This window comes from Harmonia axyridis, chromosome 2 (genome assembly GCF_914767665.1).
Source record: "Harmonia axyridis chromosome 2, icHarAxyr1.1, whole genome shotgun sequence".
Lineage (NCBI taxonomy): Eukaryota > Metazoa > Arthropoda > Insecta > Coleoptera > Coccinellidae > Harmonia > Harmonia axyridis.
Genome location: NC_059502.1, coordinates 48,468,818 through 48,488,948, shown reverse-complemented (window position 1 = coordinate 48,488,948; position 20,131 = coordinate 48,468,818). Strand labels below are relative to the sequence as shown.

General features: G+C 33.6%; 2 protein-coding genes across 2 annotated transcripts; one reads left to right on the top strand and one right to left on the bottom strand.

Annotated features, from left to right (window-relative positions):
- Nucleotides 1-6,806: 6,806 nt before the first annotated feature.
- LOC123672728 (cell division cycle-associated 7-like protein) lies at nucleotides 6,807-19,636 on the top strand. Its single transcript, XM_045606982.1, has 3 exons — nucleotides 6,807-7,455; nucleotides 7,576-7,830; nucleotides 19,263-19,636. Exons 1-3 carry the CDS (start codon nucleotides 6,933-6,935, stop codon nucleotides 19,571-19,573), a joined length of 1,089 nt encoding a protein of 362 aa, XP_045462938.1. The 5' UTR covers nucleotides 6,807-6,932; the 3' UTR covers nucleotides 19,574-19,636.
- LOC123672729 lies at nucleotides 10,013-14,129 on the bottom strand. The gene is made up of 4 exons (XM_045606984.1): nucleotides 12,306-14,129; nucleotides 11,996-12,136; nucleotides 11,506-11,734; nucleotides 10,013-11,170 (listed from the first exon to the last, which is right to left on the bottom strand). Exons 2-4 carry the CDS (start codon nucleotides 12,010-12,012, stop codon nucleotides 10,910-10,912), a joined length of 507 nt encoding a protein of 168 aa, XP_045462940.1. The 5' UTR covers nucleotides 12,013-12,136; nucleotides 12,306-14,129; the 3' UTR covers nucleotides 10,013-10,909.
- Nucleotides 19,637-20,131: the final 495 nt, after the last annotated feature.

Below are 20,131 nucleotides of genomic sequence, written 5' to 3'. Positions count from 1 at the left end.
AATCAATGTAACATATCTACTCAAACAAATGACCATTCATAAAAAAGTATAGAAAAATTATTGATGAGGAGTTGATTTATGTAGGAATATAATGATATAAGTGATGTGTGGTATCAAAGATCGACGTAGAACTTTACAAATTATTCTTATTTGATAATGTTCGGTAAGGATAATGTGTTAGCATCATAATGTTCCGTCAAAAGAATATTTCGAAGAGTGTTCCTACTTTCAAGAGATTTTACAAAGGTTAATCTAGAACTGTCGTTGTAGAGAATTTCAAAATTATTTATAAAATTAATTTGTTGTTATTTAAATGGGAAATATGATCTGATACTGTCTTATCCTGATTTGGTTTGAAGGAAGACTATGTAAGGAAGTTTGAAAGACCCGCATGTTCAGTATTGACTTTGCTTGTTATCCAACCAACACGAAATCCAGAAAATCAACATCGAATTGGTGATGTATATGGAAATGTTAAAAGCCACAATTGCAGGCATATCTTTATTTCTATGAACAACAACAATCTGATTCCTGAATGTCATTATTTTATATTCATTGGGGTAAATAGCAATATTTTTGAAACGAATAGTGGTGAAAATGGAAAAATTGATAAGCCACAACTGTTGACATATCGTTATTTCCAGTATATTAGATTAATTTGAATCCGAATTGGAGGTGTTCATGGAAATGCTGATAAACCACAATTGTTGGCATATCTTCATTTCCATGAACAACAATTTAGTTAGGAAACTTTATTTTAGTAGAAATTGACATTTTCAAATATAAATTGGTGGTGTACAAGAAAATGTCGACCAGCCATAACTGTTGGCATGCATTCATTTTCCTGATCATCAATTTAATTCCGAATTGTTGATGTTCATGGAATTGCTGATAAGCCACAACTGTTGGCATATCTTTTTCCATGAACAACATCAATTTGATTGCGAATTGGCGATGTTCATGGAAATTCTGATAAGCCACAACTGTTGGCATATCTCTTTTCCATGAACAACATCAATTTGATTCCGATTTGGTGATGTTCATGGCAATTCTGATAAGCCACAACTGGTGGCATATCTTCATTCCAATGAACAACATCGATTTGTTTACGAAAGGTCATTATTTAATATTTATTAGGTTGAATAGCAACATTTTCAAAATCAAACTCGTGGTGATCATAGAAAGATGGAAAAGCCATTTTTCCATGAACATCATCAATCTGATTCCGAATTGTTGATGTTCATAGAATTGCTGATAAGCCACAACTGTTGGCATATCTTTTTTCCATGAACAACATCAATTTGATTGCGAATTGGTGATGTTCATGGAAATTCTGATAAGTCAAACTGTTGGCATATCTTTTTTTCATGAACAACATCGATTTGATTCTGAAATGGTGATGTTCATGGAGATTCTGATAAGCCACAACTTGTGGCATATCTTCATTTCAATGAACAACATCAATTTGTTTACGAAAGTTCATTATCTTATATTTATTGGGTTGAATAGCAACATTTTAAAAATCAAACTCGTGGTGATCATAGAAAGATCTTAAAGCCATTTTTCCATGAACAACATCAATTTGATTCCGAATTGTTGATGTTCATGGAAATGCTGATAAGCCACAACTGGTGGCATATCTTCATTCCAATGAACAACATCAATTCGATTGCGAATTGGTGATGTTCATGGCAATTCTGATAAGCCACAACTGGTGGCATATCTTCATTCCAATGAACAACATCAATTTGTTTACGAAAGGTCATTATTTTATATTTATTAGGTTGAATAGCAACATTTTCAAAATCAAATTCGTGGTGATCATAGAAAGATCGATAAGCCATTTTTCCATGAACATCATCAATCTGATTCCGAATTGTTGATGTTTATGGAAATGCTGATAAGCTATAACTGTTGGCATATTTTTTCCATGAACAACATCAATTTGATTGCGAAATGGTGATGTTCATGGAAATTCTGATAAGCCACAACTTGGGCATATCTTCATTTCAATGAACAACATCAATTTGTTTACGAAAGTTCATTATCTTATATTTATTGGGTTGAATAACAACATTTTAAAAATCAAACTCGTGGTAATCATAGAAAGATCGATCTATAAGAAAACTATTGAGGTAACGGCAGAGCTCCAGAATGCAAGGATGGTTATCACGGTCATAACAGAAACGAAGAAGAAATGTAGAGGCTTAGAGAATTTGGGATATTAGGTATGACCCGTATTATAGTGGAGTGAAAAAAGAACAAAGTGCTCAACAGGGAGTGGGTATATTGATTCGAAAAACCTTCAGAAGATGTATTACCTCTTGGAAGCCCATTGACCAACGATTCATAAAGATGAACCTAACAATTGAAGGACAACGATTTTGGATAACAATTTTAGGAGTATATGGAATCCACGACGATGTATATATTAACAACAAAAATGAATTATTCGAAACATTGAATAACAAAATTTTTTACATAGGGACAACACGAGAAATTTTGTTGTTAGAAGATTTCAACAGTAGAGTGGGACGAGAATACGATAGCAAGGTAGTGGGAACACCCGGCGAAAATACCCAAAATGATAACTGATGCAGATTGATAACAACATGCCAACAAAACAGTATGAAAATATTAATCAGAGTCTTTCCACACCGCGTCATACTTAAGTAGGTACACTTGGACGCAGCAGACTCGGAACTTGAAATCCATCATAGATTATACAAGGTGTTTCCTAAACATGCGGCAAAAATTCAGGGGGTTGTTCCTTGGACTATTCTAAGAATATTTTGTCCTTTGATGATTTTTGAAAAACCTATTTGTTTCGAAGATATAGGGGAAACAAAATTTCAGATAATAACATTTTATTATGAAAAATTACATGAAAATTCAACTCAACCTACAAAAACTGTTGAAAATGACCACCTCTAGCCAGCATACAAGCATCCAATAAAAATAAAAAAAAAAAATAAAATGTTAATTGCTAATACATCACAAAACGAATTCAAATGAAAACCGTGTTTAATCTGTATTCCTTTACCATCTGCACTTATCAATTTTTTGTCAAAAAACTGGCCGTTTTTAGTAATTGGAATGTTGTTTAACAAATTTAAAAATAAATAGTACCTACTTAGTAAACACAGTGCGGTACGCATTTTTATTTAAACTATTATTAATTTTGAAAATATGAAAAATGTTGTTCGCCCTGTATCTTCGAAACTAAGAGGTTTTTCAAAAATCATCCAAGGACAAAACATGCTTAAAATGGTCCAAGGAACAACCCCCTGAATTTTTGCCGCATGTTTAGGAAATACCCTGTATACAGGGTGGCCACATTTTCAATGGGATTGTATTGGTAACTTTTAAACCATAAGAGTTAGAAGGTCGGTCAAATGGAGAAAAAGTTGCATGCATAGAAGCATTATCAATCAGTTCAAACAAATCGAGATTATCAGGGCCGGTTATTGAGATATCATAAAAAAAGTAAATTCTGTCATTTTGATTTTTCTTCTTTTCCCACTTTATTTCAAATATTATCAAAAAATGTTACAGGAATTTTTTATTCGACAGTAAATTGTTCTCAATGTGACGTAATCAGATTTCGTATCCAACGTTTCGTGCTCTCTGGGCCACCCTCAACCCCATTTTTTTCAATACGGACCTGTATATTTTATGACACTTTTCGAAATAACTTTTAACGCTGAATTCAACGATATATCATACAATGTCATTCAAAGTTGATTTTCAGGTGATTTTGACCCTTATACAAATTTCTTTGGGTCGGATCTGTAGTGAATGCAATTTATCAAAAACTGCTGTTATTAAAATAAAATAGTCAAGAGACGCGAATACAATGATTTTAAATTCGAATACCAAGCCTTGCGAAACTTATATCGTAATAATATCAAAATAAAGTTCGATTCTGTAATTTGTTTCAACGGGACAAATGACAAATCCAACAATAGTGATTTCTCGCGAGAAGATTGAGAATGTATTGGAAGGTATTCAAGAAGACGAAATAAGCAAATGTATAAGAAGTATGGGTTCCAGAAACTTAAAGTGCATTTTACAGAATGATGGGCATTTCGAACAATTACTTCATTAATTTTGATTTACTTCCGAATAATCATTTGATTTTTCTTTGATTAAATGATAGTTCCGTTAAATTAGTACGAACTGAAATATGTAAATAATTTTTACTTGTTTCTTGATTTGATTCTGATATGTTCCATTTAGTTCAAGATGAGTAAGTTGATTTTCTCATCGAAATGTATTGCATGTCGTTAATTAAACTAAAGGTACCGAAATGTAATACAGATCCGACCCAGAGATATTTGGATAAGGGTCGAAATCACCTGAAAATCAACTTTGAATGACATTGTATGATATATCGTTGAATTCAGCGTTAAAAGTTATTTCGAAAAGTGTCATAAAATATACAGGTCCGTATTGAAAAAAATGAGGTTGAGGGTGGCCCAGAGAGCACGAAACGTTGGATACGAAATCTGATTACGTCAAATTGAGAACAATTTACTGTCGAGTAAAAAATTCCTGTAACATTTTTGGATAATATTTGAAATAAAGTGGGAAAAAAAGAAAAATCAAAATGACAAAATTTACTTTTCTTATGATATCTCAATAACCGGCCCTGATAATTTCGATTTGTTTGAACTGCTTGATAATGCTTCTATGCATGCAACTTTTTCTCAATTTGACCAACCTTCTAACTCTTATGGTTCAAAAGTTACCAATACAATCCCATTGAAAAAGTGGCCACCCTGTATAGCATTATGAGACAATATACAAGAATAGATAGATATGAGTTTATTCAACATAATAAATTGTATAAACTCTGAAAAAACTGTGAGTTATGATATAACTGTTTATAGTTGTAAAAAATTTAATTTGATTTTAAGGACAGATGAAACAAAATCAAAAATTAAAAAAAAATATATTATAAATACACAAGATGTGCGAGTATCAAGAGGACCATCGTGCGGCAGTGGCCATTATGTTTCAAAATTGAAAGCCTTGTTCCCACCCATATATGAAAAAACAAAAAAAAACATGAATGCTTGAAATCAAGTCATGAAATTAAACCAGTTCTGTACAATTTGGATGGCTTACACCACGAGATGATGAGGTCGTCGTCCCAAAAACGCTCAGATGAAAAATTGAACAAGGATATCTTTAATAAAACTGAAGACAACTACAACTACGTTAAGAATGCTATTCATGAGGTAGTAGAAGAGGCACTCGGAAAATTAGAAAAGAACAGAAAGAGTTCGAAACCATACTGGTGAGATGAATAGGTAGAGAGCGTTATGAAGAAAAGAGCAAGAGTAATCACAAATTTCTGACAACAAAGAACGAAAGCGATAAAATAGATTAAAAGACAACAAAAACCAGAGTGAGAAGGTTAATAAACCAAAGAAAGAACGACATTTGGGAAAGGAATTGTCAAAGAATCCACACCTACATTGGAGAAAGGAGAAGTACAGAAAGCTGGAGAATGATCAGAAACATGAGAACGGAAAAGAAAATGGACTAAATATAACCAATTATAACTGACACATATGGAAAATATTTCAAGAAACTCCTAACAGAGAGCAGATTTTTCTGAGGAAGTACGACAGCGATAAACATAACTTCATCACCATTGAAGATCACACTCACAGATATCGAAGAAATAACAAAGTCCTTTAGGAATGAAAGATCCCCTGGTCCAGGCGATATTTATGCTGAACTGGTCAAAGCTGGAACAAAGAAACTCAACAAACAGCTCAGAAAGATATATTTACAGATTGCATAAATAGTTCAGAAATACCAAGTGAATGGAAAATTTCTTAATGTCTCCTATCCACAAGAAAGGAAGTGAAGTTGATTGCGAGAACTACAAAGGTATTGCAGTAACCCGCACAGTGAGCAGAATGTATGGCGGACTCCTCAGAAATAAAATTAAACGGGAATATAAGGACTATGAAGCAGAAGAACAATCTGGTTTTAGAATAGGAAGGTCCACGGTACACCATTGTATTGCCCAAGTCATCGAGAAGAAAACCGCAGTTAATCAAGAAGTGCACCTACTGTACGTTGATCTACAGAAGGCTTTTGATAACGTCCCCTCAGTAAGCTATGGTTAACGCTTCAACATACAAATATCCAAAACGAGCTGAAGCAGGGATGCTGCTCTCGCCAAATCTTTCTCTATTAGCGATTCAAGTTCATCTCCAAGCCACCTATCGGAAGAAACTGTAATATCGGCTTAAGGTACGGTAGACGTAAAAGCTTTGACGGCGTGCATTTCTGCAGGTTAAATTTTTATATTTTAGTGTTCGAGGAGTTATAAGAGTTGTGTTCTAGAGTTTCATCATTCATCTGATATTTATTTCAACATTATGGATAGTGATTACTGCCCTAAAATAACGAAATCAAAAGTGTTTTGTTGTGTTTATGGATGCAACAGTAGAGCAAACAGAGAACCCGTTTCATTCCATAATTAATAATTCTTAAATTAGAATGAATTCACCTTCTATCACATTCCTATTATTTGGAGTTGCTTCCAAATACCGGAAATATTCAGTTAAACTGAGGAAAACACTATTTTCTTTGTCCATCATATTGCTTTCTTCACAAATAACACTCAAAATATTTTTGTTTACAATATCTTACCTTTAGCCGAAAAAGCATGCTGAAGAGGGCGCTGCCTACCCTTGAATCGGGAATGGGTTCGACCCGGTTCGTCGAAATTGAACGAACCACACATCCATACAAATAAGGATGTAAGGATAATATTTCTCTATGCGCTAAGTGTAATCTGTGTGTTGGCGGGAAAGTGAGATATTAGCGGGTCGTAAATTTTGGTTGTCCAATGTTAATATTTTATTTCAGTTATTGCTGCAGTGATAATAATCAAATAGTTCATCAACATGAATATAACACCACAAAGTATGGAACAACTTATAATGAGGAATATAGATGATGTCGATGTTGACCCTCATTTGAAGAAATTATTAGATGAATTGAATACATTGAAGACAGAAATATACGGAGAGAAAATCAAATCGAAAATTTCATCTGTTGAAAATGTTTCAGAAAAAAATATGTGTATTAAAAGGAATTATCCAACTAAAAAAAAGAGAAAATCGAATCAAGGGGATGGAGTATTTAGGACTTCAGTTGCTATATTCGGTGAAAGAAGGAAGTCTAATCGTTTATCTGGTAAAATTCCTGAATATGCCTTGATGTGTGATATTGATGAATTAGAAAATCAAAATCTTTTCTCAAATGGAGGGTTGAGGTTTAGGAAAGACAAAGTAGAACGAAAATCTTTCATTGGACGACAACACCATACATTAGATCGTGTTATACTTAAACCAGAAGAAATCACTGAGGAAATGTTGAATAATATAAGCTACAGTTCAAATAATAAAATTTATGATAATATTAATGGTAAGGGAAACATTGGTTTACCAAGAAGTAAATATTGTATGAATAAGAATTTCCTTGTCCAATTTATTTCAAAATACATAATATTAAAGTTGACTTTTAACTTAGATTGGATTTTTGTAGGTTCTAGTTGTCATCAATGCCGGCAGAAGACGAAAGATACAAAAACAATATGTAGAAATTTAGACTGTTTTGGTGTTAGGGGTCAATTTTGTGGTCCATGTGCTAAAAACCGATATGGAGTTGACGTTGCAGATGCTTTATTAGATCCTTATTGGTCATGCTTTGTATGTCAAGGGATATGCAATTGTTCATTTTGTAGAAGTAGAAAAGGAAAAAGACCAACTGGGATTTTAGCACATATTGCAAAAAGAGAAGGTATAGTTTTTCGTTTAATGATGTCAAATCAATTGAAGCAGGCTAAGGAATAGGTTCAACTTATAACTTATTTACTGCTTTTTTCTTTAGCTAATCTAGTTATCTACATCTTTGACAGTGTATATATAAATATATACATCTGTCATACTTTGTTGCGTCCTTTAATAAAGCGACATTATTGCGTCTCCCAGAAATACGCGAGTTAGCTCAAATCTGATCGAAGTATATTAATCTACGCAAAAAATTATGTATTTTGGTTGTTTCAGATCTCACATTACTTCATTAATAAAGAAGTTGATATACATACATACAATACTGCGTCCTTTCATGGTCATATCATTATTGTGTCTAGTATATATTCTGCTTTCATTTGTGATACAATGCTGCATTCAAATTTTATACGTTCTTCCATAATTAGTATGTTATTGCGTCCTGTACAGTTTCCATATATGTTTCAGAATCCCTCACAACAGGATTATTGAAGTTGTTGCTTAATAATTACACTATTCCTTTTATCTCAATGACTTCAGGAACACTCATCCCTGTATGTATTTTGTTCATAGTTCAATATCCATATTGAATTCAAATACTTTTATTCTTGAGTAAATGTATTTGTTTCATAAGAAACATTCATAAGAAACTGATTGATGATAGATTTCAAATAAATACCTACTTATTTATGACCTGTGAATCATATATTTACTTTTCGGAAGGGATGGTCTTAATACTTTTCTCAGTTCAAGAATCTATCAGACTATTGATTCGCGTTTTGATCTGTTCAGTAAGAATTACAAGGTGGTCGTGAATGAAAATACAAATTTTGATAAATTCTTGTTTGTGAACTGCTAATACAATTGAATTACATATATTGAAATGCCTTAAATAAATAAATTGAAGGAATTAATATCAGAAAGAGCGGTTGTTATCTTAATAAGATCGGATCTGTATTCACAAAAATATTGAGTGTTCATTTCCAATATTCTTCTCGGATTTTCTATGATCCATTTTCTATAGTTCTGATTATGTGAACAGCCTAAAATTTTACACGGAGCTTACAATTGGTATTTGATATCAAAACCCTAATTATTTTAAGTGGGAAGAGTAGATTTAAAGGCTACCGAATGTAATATAAAAAACTTTCTCACCCGAAAGTTCCCCAATAGAGAATTCAGGGTTGAAATGTTACCAAAAAGAGGAAATGCTATTAGCATTGGCTTTAAAGTCGCGGCTGATTTTTCATTGATGGAAGAATTACAAAAGCCAGAAATGTGGCCTCAAGGTGTTCTGGTGAAGAGATTTCGATTCCTTGGACGAGGACAATCTTTTCAAAGTGGAGAATAGGGATCAGCTTTCAGTGAGCCTTATTTCACAGAATGCTCAATCCATAGGAAATAGTGTCAATGAACTGAATGCAATGCTCGGAGATAACCCAGAATGCCATTTCCTGGCACTCTCGGAACATTGGAAAACTGCTACACAACTCCAAAAATATAAATTAACTGGTTTCAAACTAGCCGCATTCCACTGCAGACAGGAAAGTCAGTTTACATCAAGAATGGTACAAAATACAGGGTCCACCATCAAATAAACAAGTTATCCAAAGATAAAATTCTCGAGTGTTTTTTGGGCGTTGAAAACTTTATCATTATCAGTGTGTACAGACCACCATATAGTACTACATTGGAGGAATTTTACAAGGAACTACAAAATATTTTGGAAATTATCATTTCTGAGAATAAACTAGCTTTCATAGCGGGTGATTTCAATATTGATTTCAAAGACCACAAAAATATTGTCAGGGTAAATTTTCTACTGAATTCCTACTCATTCGATTTAACTTTCAGTGAATCAACAAGAGTAACTGCTACATCAAGCACTTGTATTGATAACATAATCACAAATTTTAAGAAAGTGTTTACCACCCATATTTTATATACTGCTATTTCTGACCACTTGGGCCTTAAGCTGTCCTTCTCTTTGAGAGGAGGTGTTTCACCTGTCACATCTTACAAGAGATTTTATACATCTGAAAATATAAATATTTGCATCTCGAAACTTGTGGAACAAGATTGGTCTGATGTGTATGATGTTGAAGAGGATGAGGTGAACTCTCAGTGGAATTGTTTCATAGGGTTATTTTTGAGATTGTTTCAGGAATGCTTTCCGCTAAGATTACCTCAAGGAAACATAGAAGGAATGAAGTATGTGATTTGGATGTAGACAATTATAGGAATAAACTCTCTGCACTCCAGTTGGTTCAACAGTTTTGTCCGGAGGCCAAAAACATCTATCATGCATTCAAGAGAGAATACAACAATTTATTAGCAAGAAAGCGCTCAGAAATTTACCGTTTTAAATTTTACTCTATCTGATAACAAGATGAAATGCATGTGGGGAATTTACAGAGATGTTGTTGGTGAGGATTATCATGGCAGTTCTTTTTTTGAGGAGAACCCTTCAAATGTGGCTAACATGTACAATGATTTTCTTCTCAATGTTATTCCTAGCTTATTGAACAGTGTAGGGCCTGTCTCTGATTGTAACATTCGTTATAACCAACGCTCAATGTTTCTGAAACCTATAACAACAGAAGAAATCCAATTGATGGTACACCAGCGGAGAGGATGAAATACCGGTGAAGATCATCACATATCTATATTATTGTGAAGCAAAACAAATTTTAACATGTGACATGCATCTAAAAAAATTAGAATATTTCTTTTTGGTCCACAAAAAAAGTTTTCAAATTTGAGTGATCACTGAATTTCATTCCCAATTTTTCTGCCATAGAGATATTTGTTGCGGTGCTATCAAAAGTTAGGGAAGTTATAATAATACCACTTTCACTGATAAATTCAGTCATTTTTTAATTAGCTCAGCCTTTTCAGTTGCTGACAGGCCATCGAGCAGCAGGGTGCTGTGGATGCACACAAGCATAAATACTAAAACCTCCCTCGCTACCGGTAAATTATCAGAATCGAGGTTAGTACCTACATCAATATACCCAATGAATTTTTTTTCTTGTCCACTCTATTTGCTGTGTGACATTTCATCCATTACCAAATTGCAGATAACAGGATCAGTTAAAGTCATTTTTTGAAGTGATAGCTATCAAAGTCTCTTTGGTAAACCCTGGACTTCCATCGACAGCATGATAGATTTTGAAATTTCCTAAATGAGGAAGACTCCCATTGAAAGTTCTTCTTACATAATTGTAAGCTTGCGGAGAATAAAAAGCCAGTGTCTGAACAAATGCTCCTAAACTAGGATCATATTTTTGCCTGCTTGGTCCTCCCATTATCTGTTTAAAAATATGTCTTGCTGTTTTAAGGACTGATGCCTGCAAGAAATAATTGATATAAAAAATTGATTTTAAAATATGCTCAGACATTTGATAAATAAATGCATTAATTTTACTGAGATTACTGAGTGGTGTTAGGAATGCAGGATTCACACAGCATTATTTTGTGTAGAAATTTCAGGCACAGTGTAAAATCAACTCTTTGAAATGACTTGAATCTAGATTTGGGTTATGACTTTAGTGTTTAAAACAGTGATAAAATTGTGACGCTCACAAACAATGCACTGATTGAAAAGCAAGAGGTAATTTTCTCAGAGTGCAGAGAAATTTACATTTGGTGAACATTTTTAAATGAATACAGATAATGAACTCACTAATATTGCCTGCTGTGAAGCTTCTGTGAGCTGATATTTTTCATTCAGAGATGACACTAAATTCTTCAACTTAGTGATTCTGCGTTTCTGTCTTTTCACTTTTGTTCTTAAGGAACGTATTTTTGTCCTTTGCTGAGAAATCACGGTTTTTACATTTTTAAGACTTCTCCTTCTTTTCTCTGGAGTTGAGAAATCGCTACTAGACAAATCTCCAATGTATTCCCTCTTTCTGTAATGAATTAAGTAAAGCTGAGTATTATTCAAACAAAAAATTGAAAAAGCACTCACGTGAAGTAAGAAGTTTTTGAGCACTCGTTCATAAATCGTACCTTTGGAGACCACATAACTGTATATAGGTATATATGTGGTCTCCAAAACATTGTGACAAAATGATACGAGCGATCTGTTCAGTGACGAGCGCTCAAAAAGTTGAAATATATTGTTCACAAATTTCCTAATTTATTTTGATATGATATGAACTAAATATTACCTCTTTTTTGTGGGCATTTTATCCGCATTCGTTTCCACCTTGCTTGTTTCATTTTCACATTCTGATGCTGAGAGTGTGAATGAAGATTTTCTCTGCTCCAGTTTACTCTCATCAGGGTTATTACTTGATGCCCACAATGTTCTAGAAAATTCAGAATGATTAATGAATATTACATCCAAAATGCCACAATTATTTGATATTTTATTCACAGGTCACGCACAATAAAAGTTCCTAGTTAAAGAATTTTCAATTGAAAATGAATTTATTTTTGAGATTTCAATAAAATATTGTAGAGATCATAATAACTTACTTGTCTTGTTCAGTTAGAACTTCTTTCCGTCTTTGAGGAGTTATCACTGAAACATTTTGAATATAGCTATAGCTTAAAGTATGTTATGTGGTGATAATGTATTGCAGTTAAAGATTATCATTACATTATACTAGAATATTCAAATAGAGAATGTAAAGATAATGGATTGGTATTTTGTTTAATGAATCTTCTCCCATTTATTCTGGTTTTGATATCATTAGGATCGAAATGATCTGAACAAATGACAATTATTTTCTTATTTGGGCAGATATCCGACCATCCCAGCAAGGAAGCCCTAATTGGTCTTTTTTCATCGTTATCAAGGAACCTAAAATTATCATTTTCTGTTATACATTTACATTGAAAGCTTTCTTATATTTTCTTTATATTATTATTATTATTAGTGGCGTTTCTACGCCACTGAACGCATAAACAACTTGATGCATCTGTTTTAACAATACACTTACCTAGGAACCTCAAATTCGGACTAGAATTTCTTCTCCACAAATTTCACACTTGCGAAACCATTGTTGGTATAATCAAAGATAATACACAAAATAAAATTTGAATAACCTGATGTTGACTCACAAAATTTCCTCTAATTCTATAACTTTTAGCTTTACTTATATTGGCAACGTGTTGTTTCGAGAGTCACGTGGTGAGAAAGAGATCTCTATCTCTCCTCTTTCAACTCAAGCAGGAAAAAAGAGCGGTGTTGTCATAACTCTATCCTGAATTTCTTTCATTCAATGCCCTATAACATACAAGACTATATTCTTTAATTTACTCATTAAAAATATATCCGAAATAACTATCTTAATGAAAAATTACTACCTGTTATATCAATTCTGCATTTTAAATGAGAGAAACAATTTTTGGGTCTAATAATAAGCCATTAGAGAAACCTACCACATGCGCAGTTTGGCTTCATGAATGATACAGCATCAATTTCAGTGGACCAGTATATGGTACAGTCGACCAATTCTAAGTTTCAGAAGCGACACTTTCTAATTTTACCATGTCAGAATCAACCAAATTCCTGGGAGTATATATAGATCAACATCTTGATTGGAAAGAGCATATTCAAAGATTAGGGAGTAACTTGGGATCATCCATTTACTGCCTCAGAATTATGACCAAATATTTGAATAGTAACATACTTAAAATTTTATACTATTCAACTTTAGAAGCAAAACTACGATATGGAATTATATTTTATGGATCAGGAAATATAACATCATTATTCAAGGATACAAAAAAAAGCCCTAAGACTACTATGTAAAACCAGTTATAGGCAGTCCTGCAGAGGTCTCTTCAAAGAAAATGGGATTCTCACATTATATGACATATACATCCAGCAATGCCTCATTTTTATGTTCAAAAACATCTATTTGAAGAATATGGAAATAAGAAGGCATACTATGAAACTAGAAATTTAAAGTACCTATATCCCAGGCATGATCTTACTACTTCGCAGAAGCAGGCTAGATATAGAACATTAAAGTTATTCAACTCACTACCAACTAGTATTCAAAAAATAGACAACATCAAAAATTTCAAGAGGGAAGTCTTCAAGTTTCTGCTTGAAATGGAACCATACTCAATGGAATATTTTTGTTGCATATGAATTTATTTTTATTTTCCTTGACACTGTACCATTTCATTTGATCAATTATATATTGTAACAGGGTGATTTCGAATAAAGATGGTTCCGACTTTTGCCTATACGCGTAGGATTTCTCCTCGCCGTCGGCTTCTCACTCCTCGCTAAGAGGAACATTCACTCAATCCCTGATATTTAAAATATCAGAAGGGTAGAGCTCGGTCGTGTCCGGTCCTTGTGGTCCCCCTGGTTCTCGTCGAACTTCTGGTCCTCTTACACGTGATCCTTGGACCTGTCCTTCGCTTTCTAGGAATTTTCTCACCGTTCTTGCAATACCTAAAAGAACAGCTTTTTGCATTATATTACATATATACTCACTAAGTCCCAGTTGCTTGATATTCCTCTTGAGATTTTTGGGCACTATTCCAGTTGTTGAGATGATAATTGGGATAGTTTTCGTTGATATCATTCCCCACTGGCGCTTTATCTAAAATTCGAGGTCCCTATATTTTGAAATTTTTTCGAGCTCCTTTTGACGCAGGTTGTTGTTATTTGGTATTGCTACGTCAACGAGTAATGCTGTCTTTTGATGTTTATCGACTAGTAATATATCTGGTCTATTGTGAGAGACTGTTTTATCAGTCAAAACTGTGCGATCCCAGTACAGCTTTTAGCGTTTGTTTTCCAGGATGGTCTCCGGTCGGTACTTATAATATGGCATTTTTTCAGAATGAATTAGTTTTAATATGGTTGCCAAATCTTGGTGTAGTATCTTTCCTACTGCATTGTGTCTCTCTTTATATTCATTTCCTGCAAACCTTTGACATCCTCCCGTGATATGTTGTATTGTCTCATTTGTTGGACACCCATATCGGCATTGATCGTCAGTAATAAATCGATCCTTTATGATATGCCTGCAGTAATTTCTAGTTGAGATCACTTGATCTTGGATGGCTAAAAGAAAACCTTCCGTTTCTGGGTACATTGCACCTGATGTGAGCCAATAGTTCGACGCTTCAATGTCGACATGATCCTGGTTCACCTCGTTGAAATGTCTTCCATGCAGGGGCTTCTCTCTCCATCTTTCCAGTTTTTCTTGGTTTGTCTGGTGGTTGAATGAAAATTGCTCCTTGTGAAGTTGTAAAGGTGTTGATTCGTCTGCTTCACACAGTATTTTGTAGAACTCTGATGTACTTGCTTGATCTCTGAAGTATTCCCGTAGGCTTTCTATCTGCCCACTAGCAAGTTCCATGATGTCCGTAAGACCTCTGCCTCCTTTATTTCTCGGCAGTGTAGTCCTCTCAATGCTGCTTTTCGGATGGTGCTTGTTTGCTTTCGTCATCAACGTTCTCATTTTACGTTGCAAGTTTTCGATGTCTGTTTTGCTCCATGGAACTATACCGAATGAGTATGTAAGAATTGAACATGTATATGTGTTGATGGCTCTCGTCATGTTTCTGCTGTTGAGGTTTGTTTTTAAGATTTTTTTGATTCTCCTAATGAACTCAGTCGTTAAGTCTTGCTTCATTCTTTGGTGGTTGATTCGTCAGTTCTGTTTCATTCCAAGATATTTATAAAGATCATCCGACTTCATTGCTTCTATTTGCTGTCCATTTGCGAGATTGATCGATTCATCTTGTATTCTTCCTCTCACTACGCTGAGAGTACGACATTTGTCCAATCCGAATTCCATACCTACATCTTTCGAAAAATGTTCCACTAGTTTGACCATAATTTCTAGGTGGTTCTTATTGCCTGTTATCAGTTTCAAATCATCCATGTACAGCAAATGATTGAGGGTGGTAGTATTATTATTTCCTTCAATGTTGAAACCCTTTTCAGTAGCGTTCAGCTGTTTAGAGAGTGGGTTCAGCGCCAAGCAGAACCATAAAGGGCTCAAGGAGTCTCCTTGGAAAATTCCCTTCTTAATTGGAATCAGTTTGGTTTTTATGTTTGCCATGGAAAGCTCGATGTTCGTTTTCCAATTGTCCATTGCAACTTTAGAAAATTGGTTATAATTGGATCGATCTTGCATATCTCCAAAATTTTCTTCAGCCAGCCATGTGGAAGTGAGTCGAAAGCCTTCTTATAATCAAAATAAGTCATGAAAAGATTTCTATGTTTCTTGTAGGCTTGGTTGCATATGATGGAATCTATTACCAGCTGTTCCTTCGATCCTTGTGCATTCTTGGAACATCCTTTCTGCTGTGTTGTAATTATTTTATTTTTTTTGCAATGTTTGTAGATACGAGATGCTAAACATGATGTGATGATTTTGTATATTGTTGGTAGGCATGTTATAGGTCTGTATTTTGATGGATCCATAGTGTTTTGAAAATCCTTCGGTATTAGGTAAGTGATACCTGTTGTTAAAAATATTGGCATTTCTGTTGGATTATTTATTATGTTATTTATGTATTCGGCTAGCCTGCCGTGCAGACACCAAAACTTCTTCAACCAGAAGTTGTGAATTCCATCTGGGCCTGGAGATTTACAATTGTGAGTGTTCTTCAATATTTACTGTAGTTCTTCAGACGTTATTACACTATGTGGCATACTTTCTATGGTCTCACATGATTTCTCCTCTCTTCTTATCCAACGTTTGGAGTTAAAAGGAGTTGGTGTTGACAGTTGATCGGTCCAAAAACTCTCCATATCTTCGGCGCTTGGAGGACTCCCTAATTTTGTTGACGTTTGTTCATTAAGCATTCTATAAAATTTCTTTTCGGAGTTTTCAAAAATCATATTGTCATGTTTTCGTTTATAGCTCTCATTGTACCTTCTCAGTCCTTCAGAGTATACACTTAATTTTTGTTTGAGTGTATCTAGAATTTCTTGAGCACTTTCATTGTTGGCGTCGTAGTTTGCATGTCGCCTATGGCGATTCATTATTGCATCCACTATTTTTTGTAGTTTTCTCGACGGAGAACCTTTTTCAAATTGTGTTAACCTTCCTATATCTTGTCAGAGGCTATGTACTTTTGCTTCTAGCCTATTTTGCCAATGTGGTTTGTTATGCTGTTTTTTCTGTGCTGGTTGCTCACTTCTAGGTTTTGGCTTCACGCCGAGCACTGCTGATATTGTAGAGGCTGCACAGTAGGTAATAAGATGCAATGACTCTAGGTTCTGGTCATTCGAAAAAAACGGTGGAATTATCTCTTTGTTCATTATGTGCAGAATATGTGAGAGTTTTTTCGATGTCTTCAGTCTAGGAAGAATTGGTCGTTTAAGAGGATCAGTACCCTCGAATTCTATGAAATATCTATTCATTGTAACAGATAATTGCTCTAATAGATCTCTTCGACTGAATAATATGGTTATTATTATTGATAATGTAAATAAATGGGTCTCTACTTATATAGTCTAAGGTCGCAATAGTACCTAGATACGGCTCTGATATTATTCCAAGATTCAATTTTATACGAGATATGTTGATGACACATTTATAATCTGGAGTGGAACTATTGAAGAACTAAATAGTTTCCAGGTTTACATCAATTCCATATACAACAACATACAATCTACTTTAGAAGTTCAAAATAATAACCGTCTCAATTTTTTAGATCTCGAGTTAACAAAAGTCAGAAAGAGAATTCCTTTCAATATTCATAGAAAGTCTACTTACACAGGTCTAATCATAAATAATTCTTCCAACCATCCCATACAATATAAACTTGCAGCGTTTCACAGCTATGTTGATAGATTACTCAAGATACCAATGAATGATTAGAGTTATAATAAAGAGATCACTATTCTGGAACGAATAGCAGAAATGAATGGTTATAACCCAAAAATAATCAATAAATTGATTAAAAAAGCTAAACTGTTTAAATAAAAATTATGTGTACTTGAACAAGAGAACTAATAATGCCGCTTTACAGAATGGAAGACCATACAGATCTTTAACATTTATTAATGAATTCTCTTTGGAGTTTATAGACTTTCTTGTAATTCTTGCCATGCGTTCTACCATAGTATTTTTTATACTATGGTTCTACATAGTGAGAACCTTAAAAAATGTTGAAAGATTTTCAAGATTTAGATTATCGTCTGCGACTACTCTAAGGTTGGTAGACAGTTATGATGCACGCCAGCTCGCCTCTTTTTTATTTCAATAAATGGTGATATCTTCACATTTCGGGGGGTTCGAACCACCCAGGAAAATCATTCAGAGAAGTTCAAGTATGTCATAAACAAACATCCCAGAGCATCATTCAGAGAACTCCTTGGGATGTTACTAAAAGACATCCCTGGATTATTATAATTATAAACAGAACATCACAGTGGAGGTTTAATGTCGCGAAATCTCTTACTTTTTGTACTTGCTGGGATGCCAGCTTCTAAAAAAACATTAGAGGTCATTCTTGGTTGAGTTGTGAAATACTGATGAATTCTAAAAACAATAAAACCAGCCTATCACTTACTACCTTCAAATACAGTAGAGAACAAATAATCTTACTTAATTTGAATCTGCAATCATAAGGAAATAAACATGGAGCATCTTTTGAATGTTCGAGATGTAGAAACGAATTGAGCAAACTTATGATGTTCTTGTGAGAATAATCATTAATAACTTCAACTTGGCAAGTTCCGGTATTCCCATATTATTTGGACATGAAATCTCAGGCATCATCTTGTGACTTTCAGGCAATCAACAGAAATTGATAATCATATTTAATTGGTGAAAGAATAGTACTTTCTGCTATTAGAATATCAATGTGAAAATTTACCGTAATTTTAGTATACAGCATTTTTGTCTGCTTTTATAGGAACGATTTTGGTTTTGTTATATAGGAACGATTGTTTGGGAAATATAAGTATTAAAAGATGTAATATTTGACGCTATTTTGTTTGATGTTTCGTGTAGCTTTGAAGTTATATGTGGAGATTATTCAAAATAAAGCTTGTTTTTATTATTATTAATTTTGTAGCGTTATCAGAACTGTACAAAATTCGAGCTGAAAATATAAAAAGAAAACCTAATATTTCGGTGACAAATCTAATTGAATTGAGATTTTACTAATAAATATAAATAATAATTTAAGCTTTATCCTAAATTTTGTGTTGACCGCGTCATCCAAATCATAGAAAATTCAAGCAAAATATCGAAGAAAAATGCTTTTGAGCGCTCTTTCATTAATGCGTCAATTGCGCCCTTGAGAATCAAATATACCTATAAACAGTTCTGTCGTCCCCAAGGGTGCAATTGATACAAGAATGAAAAAATCTCTCAAAAACTCTTGACTTCATGTCCATGCCTTCCTAATTTTTTCATTCTTAACCGCATGTATAATTGTTTATAATACTGACCATTATTGTGATGATCACAGTTTTTTATCACACTTCATTTTTAGGTCATGATTCTGTCAAAGAATTTTTAGACGCACTGAAAGGAAAGATAACTGAAGAAGATGACTACCTTGAATATATGCAAGACCCTGAGAGTGTTTGTGGATTTGTAAATCATGATACAGTTTGTACAGTAAATGGAAATGACGAAATTTTAAATGGAAAAGAAAGTGATATGAAAGCTCCTGTTATATGGGAAATCATTGATACTATAGAGAAAAAATCATGTTTCAGTGGATTCATCTCAAAAAATTCAATAACATATACAAGTATTAATAAGTTGAATAATATTATAGATTCTCTATCACAAAGATGAAAATGAGTATTTTTGTATTTCATTTTATTGTGGATAAATATATTTCACTAATTTAGTTCTTAATTTATGTTTTTTTTTTATAATATTTCATGTATGAAGCTTTCAGGTTTCCAGCTATGAGGTGATGTATGCCAATATATTTTATGGTCATCGCCTAAAATAGTTGAATCTATTTATAATAATGAATTTTCTGGTTCAACATTTGTGGCCTTTCATTTTACCTTGAAATCTATCTGTAATAGGCCGTTAATCTTCAAGGATAAAGATGGAATAGATTCCATCTTTACAAATTTCAGCATCTAGGAATGCTGTAGCAAATCAATTCTGCTCATTGGTTTCGATAGTGATAGTGTAAAACTAGTAGGTGACATTATTTTCAGATTGAATGAATAAGCACATTCAAAAATATTCAATTGAGTCTATGGATAAAGCAGACAACCTCAGCTCTCAGAGAGTGTGCCACGATTCTACAATTTATAAACATTTTATATGGAAATTGTATTTCTTTATTGGATTTCATGTTCTATTCAATAAATTTAATCTAATACAAAATGTAGT

Bases quoted from the DNA above. Each gene is read 5' to 3' on its own strand.
- LOC123672729 (XM_045606984.1), bottom strand. The intron at 11,171-11,505 runs GTGAGTTCATTA...TATTTCTTGCAG, and splicing joins CTTCACAGCAGGCAATATTA to GCATCAGTCCTTAAAACAGC.
- LOC123672728 (XM_045606982.1), top strand. From the start codon at position 6,933: ATGAATATAACACCACAAAGTATGGAACAACTTATAATGAGGAATATA. The intron at 7,456-7,575 runs GTAAGGGAAACA...GGATTTTTGTAG, and splicing joins AATTTATGATAATATTAATG to GTTCTAGTTGTCATCAATGC. The intron at 7,831-19,262 runs GTATAGTTTTTC...CTTCATTTTTAG, and splicing joins ACATATTGCAAAAAGAGAAG to GTCATGATTCTGTCAAAGAA.